Here is an 11336-nt window from a genome sequence, read left to right on the forward strand (position 1 = left end):
AAACGTTTGAAGACATATTTGCTTTGCCAGGGCGGCACCATGTTATAAGTTACGCATCACAAAAGCTGAAAAGTGTTGAATGTGTGTCTTTCTATCGGGTGTTTCACGCTGTGTGCAAAACTCAAACCCAACACACACTAGCCAGGGTTCGGACGAGAAAATCAAAAGGAGCCACTAGAGAATTATGAAACTTGATACCAGTTGGTTATACTTGTTGGTTATACTTGTTGGGTTTTGTTCTATCTATTTAACATGTTTAGCTAGATTTGTTCATTCAATTAATTTGTCTTGATGATTGACGATAAACCATACTTATTGGTTCAAAATATGACAAATGGTTCAAAATATGACAAATGAAATATCTTGTAATTTACGCAAAAAAAACCTAATATAGATTACACAGAAGCCTCCATTCAATGCCTCCATTCAAATAGCGCTGGTTAAAAAAACGTCAACAAAATTTTCTTTCAGATAATGAACTACAGTAGCCGGTTAAAAAATAACTTTTCTTAATTAGTTCGAACACCAATTGTGCGTATTAATGAGAAAATTATAGAACTGTCTTTTACATAGAAAAGAAAGCTACAGCAAACATTGTGTTTCAGTGGCTTCACAGGATAATAAGCGAATGGTTGTAATGCATTTGTTGTTCAATATATTATTCTGGCACATTAGATTGTATAAATTCAATCAGGTAACTTGTTCACATATATTCATAAGTTCATAATTACACTGAATACACCTGTACATCCATATGTATTTATGCTTACTATAATATTCCTAGCACAATGTACAGAATTCGCCCATGTGGTCAGGTGTTCGACCCCCGGGAGCAGACAAACTTCACAAGCAGGAAAGGACTTGGTGAAAAAAAGAAGAAAAACAAAAAACAGGAAAACAGGAAAGTTAAAAGGAAGGGCTGACCGGCCCGGCAAAGCGGCCATCCATTCATCATTAGTCCTCAGCCTAATGAAGGCTGGTGAAGCGACTGGAACGGAACCATGAGCCACTCATAGAGAACACCCGCGAGGCCTCCACCAATGAGGGGACCGACCCAGTAGATCCAGTGGTACCGCCATTTCCAGCTCACAAGAGCAGGCCCGAAGGCCCGTGCAGGGTTCATGGCGGCCCCGTCGAAGGCACCGCCGGCCAGAGTATTGGCCCCCAAAATGAAACTGATCGCAAGTGGGGCAATGGTTCCCAGGCTCCCCCTTTTCGCATCGATGGCTGTGGCGTACACGGTGTAAACCAAGCCGAACGTCATCACGATCTCCAGCACCACAGCGTTCCAGGAGCCCACGCCGGACGAGACCGCGAAAGGCGACGTCGACTGCAGCGAAACGAATGTATACACAATGAATATATCCACACACATATATATATCTATATAGAATGAATATATATACATAAAGTGGGGTTGTTTCTTGGTTTACCCGGCCGTTGGTGGCGAGGTTGAGGAGGAGAGAGGCGATGACGGCGCCGAGAAGCTGCGCGATCCAGTAGAGAATGGTCATTAGAATCGATATGTGACCGCCCATCATAGCGCCGAAGGTCACCGCTGGGTTGACGTGGCCGCCCGAAATGTTGATAGCGACAGCCACCGCAACGAACAAGCTAAGCGCATGAGCAAGAGCCACCGCCACCAGACCAGACGGGGTGGTGACATCTCCGCCGGTGAGCTTCGCTGGAAAATCAAGAAACGGCAAACGACGTTATGCTCAGAAACGGAACAAGCTTACGAAAATGGAAGCTTTGGGGTTTCTTACCGTAAGCCATAACGGATCCTTCGCTAGCGAAGACGAAGATGAGCGTGGAGAAGAACTCGGCCATGGCAGCCCTGATAGAGTCTGGGCGCGTGGCCTCGGCGGCCCTGCCTAGGGCAATCATTCTCACCGGCATGCTCGAGATTCGAAAACAGTTGTCCTAATTTGCCTCCAGCAATTGTGTGCGTGAAATGTGGAAGATATGTATGAAGAAATCAGGTGGGTGATGCTCATAATATGGTGGGAGTGACATACTTTTATTCTGGAAAGTGGACACCTCCCTACCCACATGCCGCTGCGAGGGCCGCCACTTGGATACCGCCAAATTTGGATACCGCCAGCACAAATTTGGATACCGCCAGCAGGGCTATGTGTGGAGGTAAAATATGTCGCATGGATCGACTAGTGTGTAAATGAAGAGAATAATATTTATTATAAGTAGGAATTTAATGTAAATGAAGAGAATAATGTTTTTTTTAATTACTTAAATTACATTCATGCCGCTGCGAGGGCCGCCACTTGGATACCGCCAACAGGGTTAATTTGGATACCGCCAGCAGGGCTATGTGTGGAGGTAATAAGTCGCATGGATAACTAGTGTGTAAATGAAAGAGAATAATATGTGTTATAAGTAGGAATTTAATGCAAATGAAGAGAATAATATTTTTTTAATTATTTACTTAAATTACATGAGGCATATTATTATTATATTTTCCAATCACCATCATATAACAAAGATTAAAATCGTTCATAGTGAAATAAGTGGTTGGTCTAAAACGTCATGGATGGAAAGGATCTGCTATATATGTGAGAATAGGAACATTGTGTTCCAATACTACCTTCCTAGCCTTTTATAATGTCAAAATTATAGTGAGCTCTGGAGGCTTCTCTCCAGGCTTTTTTGAGCATAGGAATAAAATCTTAAATCAAAATAAATAATTTGTTTCTTTAGGTAGACCATGTTTGGTCTCAGAGGACCTTAACCACCACCATGATCATCATATTTTATTATAAAATGAAGATTTATATTATTTTAATATTATAGTAATATAATATTATATATACAATTATATATATATATATATATATATAACTCTCTTCACCACTAAATTCAATTATAAGAAGAGCTTCGACATAAATCATATATAGAAAGACTTCAATTATAAGAAGAGCTTCGGCATAAATTATATATAGAAAGACCTTTGTCGACGCGTTTCGAACCAACTGTGGCTTATCTAACTTGTCCTGACGATGAGCCACACTTGTTGGTTTGAAACGCGTCGACAAAAGTGTGACAAGACTTCAATTATAAGAAGAGCTTCGGCATAAATTATATATAGAAAGACCTTTGTCGCGTTTCGAACCAGCAACTGTGGCTCATCTAACTTGTCCTGACGATGAACCACACTTGTTGGTTTGAAACGCGTCGACAAAAGTGCATCACACTTGCTGGTCACACTTGCTCGTTCGACAAAAATTGATTTACGTCGAAACTCTTCTATATTTATGGATCATAAAGTCTCAATTCAACAATTCACTAAATTCAATTCAATTTCCTTAAAACGATATTTTGATAAAAATATTCAAAACTACGAAAATTATATCTTTTATAAAAATATAATTATTATAATTTTATCATTAATAAAAATAAATTAAATTGACAATATATCAAGATTTAAGTATTAAATTTAAAATTATTTGAATAATATACTATTATATATACGATTTAATATATCATTAACTATCTTCACCACTAAATTCACTTACAACAATATTTTAATAAAATAAACAAATTTACTAAAATTATATCTTTATTATAATTTTATCATTAATAAAAATAAATTTAATTGACAATATATCAAGAATTAAGTTTATTTCATTGAAAATATACATCATACACTTACTACAATTTCATTTTATTATTAATAAAAATAATATAAAATTCAATTATTTTTTAATTTAATTTTTATGTTATATATTTATTAAAATTTAATTTAATTTTATTATTAGTGAAAATAAAATTCAAATTCAATTAATCATTAATGAAATGAAATAAACAAATTTATTGAAAATATATATCAACAAAACAAAATAAAGAAAATTATTCAAAATATAATTTATCGAAAATATATATCCACAAAATTGAGTTTCTATTAATGAAAATAAATTTAAATATATATCAACAAAACAAAATAAAGAAAATTATTCAAAATATAATTTATCGAAAATATATATCCACAAAATTGAGTTTCTATTAATGAAAATAAATTTATTGAAAATATATATCAATGAATTTGTTTAAAAAGGATATATTTTTAATTCGAAAAACATATATAAATAAATAAACAAACAAACAATCTCAAAAATCTAAAGGCATGCAACTGAAACGTTCGAACACCTTTGCAAAACACCAGTCGTGCGTATTAATGAAGAAAAATTATAACTGTCTTTTACATTCAAAAACACCAGTCGTGCGTATTAATGAAGAAAAATTATAACTGTCTTTTACATTCAAAAAAGTTGCAGCAAACAGTGTGATTCAGTGGCTACCCATGATAATAAGCGAATGGTTGTAATGCATTTGTTGTTCAATATATTATTCTGCACATTCTAGATTGTATAAATTCAATCAGGTAACTCGTTCAAAAGAAGGATTCCTATTCAGAAGTTCATAATTACACTGAATACAGCTATACATCCATCCATATCTATATATATGCTTACTGCAATATTCCTTGCACAAAGTACAGAATTAGCCCATGTGATCAGGTGTTCGATCCCCGGGGGCAGACAAACTTCCCAAGCAGAAGAGGACTTGGTGAAAAAAAGAAGAAAAACCGAAAACAGGAAAGTCTAAAAGAAGGTCTGACAGGCCGGCCGAAGCGGCCATCCATTCATCAATAGTCCTCAGGCTGCAAGGGCTGGTGAAGCGGCTCCAACGGAACCATGAGCCACTCATAGAGAACACCCGCGAGGCCTCCACCAATGAGGGGACCGACCCAGTAGATCCAGTGGTACCGCCATTTCCCGCTAACAAGAGCAGGCCCGAAGGCCCGCGCAGGGTTCATGGCGGCCCCGTCGAAGGCACCGCCGGCCAGAATATTGGCGCCCAAAATGAAACCGATCGCAAGGGGGGCTATGGTTCCCAGACTCCCCCTTTTCGCATCGATGGCCGTGGCATACACGGTGTAAACCAAGCCGAATGTCATCACGATCTCCATCACCACAGCGTTCCAGGAGCCCACGCCGGACGAGACCGCGAAAGGCGACGTCGACTGCAGCAAAACGAACGTATATACAATGAATATATCCACACACATATATATAGAATGAATATATACATAAAGTGGGGTTGTTTCTTGGTTTACCCGGCCGTTGGTGGTGAACCTGAGGAGGAGAGAGGCAACGACAGCGCCGAGAAGCTGCGCGATCCAGTAGAGAATGGTCCTTAGAATCGATATGTGACCGCCCATCATAGCGCCGAAGCTCACCGCCGGGTTGACGTGGCCGCCGGAAATGTTGATAGCGACAGCCACGGCCACGAACAAGCTGAGCGCATGCGCCAGAGCCACCGCCACCAGACCGGACGGGGTGGTGGCATCGCCGCCGGTGAGCTTCGCTGAAAAATCAAGAAACAAGAAACCGGCGTTATGATCAGAAACAGAAAAAGCTTATGAAAAACGGAGCTTTCGGCTTTCGCCTTTAGGGTTTCGGATTTCTTACCGTAAGCCATGACGGATCCTTCGCTGGCGAAGACGAAGATGAGCGTTGAAAAGAACTCGGCCATGACGGCCCTGATAGAGTCTGGGTGCGTGGCCTCGTCGGCCCTGCCCATGGCAATCCCTCTCACTGGCATGCTTGAGATTCGATCACAGGTCTCCTAATTTTGCTTCCAGCAATTGTGTGTGTGAAATCTGGAAAATATGTATGAAGAAATCCGGTGGGTGATGCTCATAATATGGTGTGAGTGATGGTAAGTTTCTTCTGGAAAGTGGACACCTCCCTACCCACATGCCACTGCGAGGGCCGCCACGTGGATGTCACCAGCAGGTTTAGTGTGGAGGTAAAATAAGTGGCATGGATCCTTGAGTAGTGTGTGTAGCTTATTTGGATTATAGCTCCTTTTGTCCGTTCTTCGAAGACCCCAGGTAAAACCGCGCGCCCTGACTGCTGCAGCTCCTGTCGTCGCAGGCGAGTCTCCTCAGGGATTACAAAAATGGCAGAACAGGTCAGCTGACCCACACAACCAGACGAATCTAGAAAATTAAGAAACAGAAAATATTCTTCAAACCCACAATGGGCGGTTTTTAGTAATGTTCCTTGTGGTATGTGAAATGACACAAATCAGTTTCAAGGGATAGAAAAAATGACACAAATCAGTTTCAAGGGATAGAAAAAGCTTAGAAGTAACACATGTAAAGAACTGCAGACATTTTTCAGATTGTTGGTACTGCAAGTTTAGAAAATTTCCCTGGACTGGTCTGAAAATCTGAACCTCCAGCTATTCTGTAGGTTAAAAATTCAATTTCAAAGCATTACAGTGAAGAAAATGCACTTGAAACAAAATATGTTTTCAGATCATTAATGGGAAATATTGTTATTGTTTTGAATAATTACATTGAGAAGTCTGAATGAAACTAAAGATTAAGGTCATAGGTCTTGAACTTGACAATCTCTTCATTCTATCTTTTATTGACAGAGCTGGGTTGGTGCTAAAACAGGTGGCATTTTAGTATATGTGTAATTTTTTAACAGATTGACTTTGTATTTAGTATATGTAATTTTTCAGAAGACCATTGTAGTATTTTAAAAGCTCCTCATTAACAAAATTTGAACTCATCTCAAGAAGTAACACATGTAAAGAACTGCAGACATTTTTTCAGATTGTTGGTACTGCAAGTTTAGAAAATTTCCCTGGACTGATCTGAAAATCTGAACCTCCAGCTATTCTGTAGGTTAAAAATTCAATTTCAAACCATTACAGTGAAGAAAATGCAACAAAATATGTTTTCAGATCATTAATGGGAAATATTGTTATTGTTTTGAATAATTACATTGAGAAGTCTGAATGAAACTAAAGATTAAGGTCATAGGTCTTGAACTTGACAATCTCTTCATTCTATCTTTTATTGACAGAGCTGGGTTGGTGCTAAAACAGGTGGCATTTTAGTATATGTGTAATTTTTAACAGATTGACTTTGTATTTAGTATATGTAATTTTTCAGAAGACCATTGTAGTATTTTAAAAGCTCCTCATTAACAAAATTTGAATCATCTCAATATTGCAGGTGTAATTATCACAATGATAGAAGATTCTATCTCAATGACATTCAAAAAATATATTATGCCAAACATCATATGATGAGATCCATGCCTAACCACAGTAAACCCATGTTACACAATCATATATGTTGCAGAGCTGACATCTATTGCCTTAGTCCTTGCCATAATAACTAGGATTGGTGCTTTGATGAACACAAATTATTTATGTTTTGTTTACTTTTATTAGTGAATATAAAGCATTGAATTTCAATTCCAAAAATTAACTTGAACATTGAAAAATAAAGTCATTGGTTTAGCATAGGAGTTAAACTGTAGGATTATATATATTAAAGTGAGTGTTTGCACTATGCTAATAAGGGATAAGGTTAATTTGATAAGGAATTAAGGTTAACTAATTAAAATAAAAATGAAATAATATCTCTTATTAAATTTAATATCATAAATAATTAAAATTATATATTTGTATTTATTTAATTGATTAATTTTATTAAGTGTTTGTTAAACATAAAATATTTTCATTAACTTAATGAAGTGAAATAGTATAAATATTTGTATACAGAATTTGAAGTGTGAATTATGTATATTGTAAATATTTATCATTTTACTTTTAGTGAGAATCAAATTTGGGTAGGGAAGATTTCATTCCTTACTCCCAATTACTCAAGATAACCCTAATTGACTATGAACCATTTTAAATATAAGTAATATTTTTTTGGTTAATTTATTATAATAGAAGCGTGTGACCCTTCCAAGGGTATCTTCCTCAATAATATTATACAAGATTCAACTTTCTTTTTATGATATATTCCATTAAATGGTTTCTTGCTTTCATTATTGTAATCTTTAATAGGAAATTAGAGGGCCTTGGCCTCATGATCAATTTTCAGTTTCATTGACTTGGACAACAAGCATGGAGATACAACCATACATTTTGAAGGTTACATTTATGTTTTGTTGATTACCAAGGTTTCCCAAAATCCTTAGTCTACTCGCGAGGAAAAGATCAATACAACTATAAAAACCCAAGAATGGGTGATGGGAGTGAAGAGGAAGCCAAAAAGAGGATCTATGATCTATCCATGACTATAGAAATGGACTCCAAGCTCAAGTATTGAAGGATTTCTTGTAGAAATAAAGGCATGTTCGGCATTCACTGCATGATATTGATTTTTTATAGACTCTATAAATAAAGATTATGGGAGGCCAAGGTTTTTATATTAGAACAAATCATTTTTTTTGTTTAGTAATAGAGTATGAGAGTGAAGTGTTTGAAGAAAGGTCTGCATGCAAAGTATTTGATTTAGTTCTAATATGAAGCAATGATTAGTCATTGATTCACAACCTTTATAATCTAAAGTTGTCATTGATTCACAACCTCTATAATCTAAAGTTGCTCGTTAGCATGTGTTTGTAGGAATATGTGCTCATAAAGACTTTGATGTTGTGAGTGCATTCTAGAGATTTTGTAGCTAATATAAAATTAAAGTTGGAGCATTTGCATCAAATTCTTGCAAATCCATAGCTACTTATGTTTTAAGGGAAACAAATTGAGTTTCAAGTTTTACTATTAACCTACAACAATACAAGGATTTGACTTTCTTTCTTGCTTTATGCTTCCATGGAGGAGTGGGTAAAGGAGCATATTCATCCTCAAAACGTTTTGTTAAAGATGTAGTCCAAACCAAATCACCTTCTCAATATGCACTAGTACCTTCTAAACCTAGTGCATGTATCGTGGATAAATTAGAAAAGGTATCATTAGTCGAGGTTTTGATGTCACCAATTGCAAATCTCCAATACTAAAAATTGAAGAAATCATTTGTAGATTTAATGGTTATTGGGCTCTACCTTCAAATTTGTATCAGTGCATCCACTCAAATTGGATAAATAATTGTGAGATATATGTATCCTCTAAATATTTCTTATTATGTTTGACAATCAAGCTAATTATCAAAGAGTGTTTGAGGAGGGTCTCTATTTTTGGGCAGAGAGGAACATTTTATTATATCTAGTGGTTTCCAAGTTAAACCCTAACATTATATCAACAAAAGTTAGCTTGGATCAATCTCCTGAATCCATCATTGAACTTATGGCATTTGTAAGTTCTTGGAATATTGAGAATATTTTGGGTAGTTGTATTAAAACAAATGTCGAGAGAACTTCAATAGGTTTGTGTACTTATGTTCATATCTATATAGAGACAAACCATAGTAAGGGACTTCCAAACAATATGATTCTCAAGTGAGAAAAATTTAAATGGACGCGGGCTTTGGATGATGAGAATACAACTTTCCAGTGTCAAATATATAAAAAACAAAATTGGGATAAATGAGGGTGGGGGTGTGGGAAAATATTAGAGGAAATATAAATATATTCCCTCTCATATTCCCCCCCTCCCAACCTCATGGGGGTGAGGGGAAATATTAGAGGAAATATATTTTACAGTGGTTTATTAAACTATTTTCTATAGTGAAAGTGATTTTACTATGGTAAAATTAAATCTACATGGTGTATTTTGATCCACCTAGTTAGAAATGGTTAGGTGATCATTTTTTTGGTGATAACAAATTTCTCCCACACGTATGAGTGTTAGGAGCAAATTGTATGAGCGAAATACGTTGTAGTTTACACTTCCACAAGACACCAAAAGGGGAGCCAAAGAGAGAGAGAAATAACTGAAGCAAGTCAAGGACAGACAAATAAAGGAGGGGGCGAGACCTACTAAACTGATAGAAGTCTCCTTTTTTGTGTGAGTACATTATCTCAAATGAGGCAGGGGAGGCATACCCATACTCGCCAAGATAACTACGTACAAAGAATAATGATGAACTCAACAATGTGGGACTGGGCTACAAAGTACATGATACATTGGCATTAATGGGCCAAAAAATAATACAATGGATCCCATATACATAATGCTCCTGGAAAAACAAAGGCAAGGACTGAAAACAATAACATCTGAGTACATGAAACATAATGCCCCTCAAGCTGACATGATGAGGGAGGATCACAACCAAAGGAGCCCTACTGAATAGGAAAGGGCTCTACAGATCTGAATGTATCATTTGAAGGAGACATGCATGCTGTGGGCACTACAAGCAGTGGGAACCGAACCCGTCACATCTGCGAAACTGCATCTGATGCTAGATCAACATTTGTGGGCATCCAGACAAGTGGGGGGTTACATGAAGGGTCACCCACTCATTAGGTCTAGAGCATCTCACACACACCCACGAATCATTGGGATAATCATCTGGATCACTAAACCGTCAAGTGTACGAATCTTGATTGTGCGATAAGGAGTTGAAGTCGAGCATATGAGAAACAACCAAGTCAAAGGAAAATGATGAGTCCCTTTGCTTGATTCAAGGCACTAAACAAAGAGGGAAGATGGAACAAAGGTACACCGCCCTCTAGATCACTCTTCTAGAATAAATGTGTTGAGCTTGACAGAAGGGGGCCATCCAAAGTTAAGGCAATGAGAAATCCTCCGCAAAGGCATGAGGGATCATAATAGAGTGAATGATGGACTAACACCAGGGATGATGATGGAAAAAACAAGATGGGTGTTGAACTGACAAATTCCCTTATCAAAGCATAATAAGGATGGTTGACCTGGCAATGACTAACTCGATTCCAAAGGGGATGGTCAATTACTCAAATGGGGTTTTGGAAAAGACAGAGCAATAGAGTTGGAGGAAAAATATGAGAAAAATGAGAAGGATGTGACACAACAACGTATGAAAAATTGTAACGGGACATAAGGGGACTCGAAACATGCTCCATAAATGCAAGGGTGACTCATCTCTAATGCTTTGAACAAGGGTGATGCGATGATGTTGTCACATGGGGGAGGCCCAAAGGGGACCATGAAAACATGTTTAAATGATGGTTACTCATGATGAAAATTGACACATGACTCAACCATTACAAAGGTAAAGTGGTACCAAAGTACGAGTGGCTCAATTGAAGAAATTTGGTTTTAATAGGTGGTAAAGTGAGATCTCATGGAAAAAATGGCTTCCCGATGAAGTGTCAAATTACCAAAAACAAAGAGAGACCCATTATATAACTTGATGGGATCTTTCCAACGGTGATGATGGTTTGTCAAACGGAGCTATGGTTTGGTCACAATGGGTGATGAAAAAACTAGGGTTTTTCCAATAAAAGGGCCTTTTTCCCCTTAATTCCAATTCATTTTCATAGTGAGCTATGGAGGATGTGGAGAGGAGGAGAAGGCCCTAAATCTTGTGGAGATCATAGCATAAAAACCGACAATCAAAATTTGGA

General features: G+C 37.2%; 2 protein-coding genes across 2 annotated transcripts; both read right to left on the reverse strand.

Moving 5' to 3' along the window:
* Positions 1 to 710: 710 nt before the first annotated feature.
* LOC149210260 (aquaporin TIP1-1-like) lies at positions 711 to 1985 on the reverse strand. Its single transcript, XM_089396664.1, has 3 exons — positions 1767 to 1985; positions 1434 to 1684; positions 711 to 1330 (listed from the first exon to the last, which is right to left on the reverse strand). The coding sequence occupies exons 1-3, from the start codon at positions 1897 to 1899 to the stop codon at positions 962 to 964; spliced, it is 753 nt and encodes a 250-aa protein (XP_089252790.1). The 5' UTR covers positions 1900 to 1985; the 3' UTR covers positions 711 to 961.
* Positions 1986 to 4448: 2463 nt separating this feature from the next.
* On the reverse strand, positions 4449 to 5696 carry LOC149210261 (aquaporin TIP1-1-like). Its single transcript, XM_089396663.1, has 3 exons — positions 5487 to 5696; positions 5132 to 5382; positions 4449 to 5038 (listed from the first exon to the last, which is right to left on the reverse strand). Exons 1-3 carry the CDS (start codon positions 5617 to 5619, stop codon positions 4661 to 4663), a joined length of 762 nt encoding a protein of 253 aa, XP_089252789.1. The 5' UTR covers positions 5620 to 5696; the 3' UTR covers positions 4449 to 4660.
* Between the last annotated feature and the right edge of the window lie 5640 nt (positions 5697 to 11336).

This window comes from Pinus tabuliformis, chromosome 1_2, assembly GCF_031772625.1.
Source record: "Pinus tabuliformis cultivar Carrire ecotype Pingquan chromosome 1_2, CPIR1, whole genome shotgun sequence".
In the NCBI taxonomy this organism is placed as follows: domain Eukaryota; kingdom Viridiplantae; phylum Streptophyta; class Pinopsida; order Pinales; family Pinaceae; genus Pinus; species Pinus tabuliformis.

Excerpts from the sequence above, each read along its gene's own strand:
- LOC149210260 (XM_089396664.1), bottom strand. The coding sequence starts at position 1,899 with ATGCCGGTGAGAATGATTGCCCTAGGCAGGGCCGCCGAGGCCACGCGC. Across the intron at positions 1,685-1,766 it reads AGGATCCGTTATGGCTTACG|CGAAGCTCACCGGCGGAGAT; the intron begins GTAAGAAACCCC and ends TTGATTTTCCAG. Across the intron at positions 1,331-1,433 it reads ACCTCGCCACCAACGGCCGG|TCGACGTCGCCTTTCGCGGT; the intron begins GTAAACCAAGAA and ends GTTTCGCTGCAG.
- LOC149210261 (XM_089396663.1), bottom strand. The coding sequence starts at position 5,619 with ATGCCAGTGAGAGGGATTGCCATGGGCAGGGCCGACGAGGCCACGCAC. Across the intron at positions 5,383-5,486 it reads AGGATCCGTCATGGCTTACG|CGAAGCTCACCGGCGGCGAT; the intron begins GTAAGAAATCCG and ends TTGATTTTTCAG. Across the intron at positions 5,039-5,131 it reads GGTTCACCACCAACGGCCGG|TCGACGTCGCCTTTCGCGGT; the intron begins GTAAACCAAGAA and ends GTTTTGCTGCAG.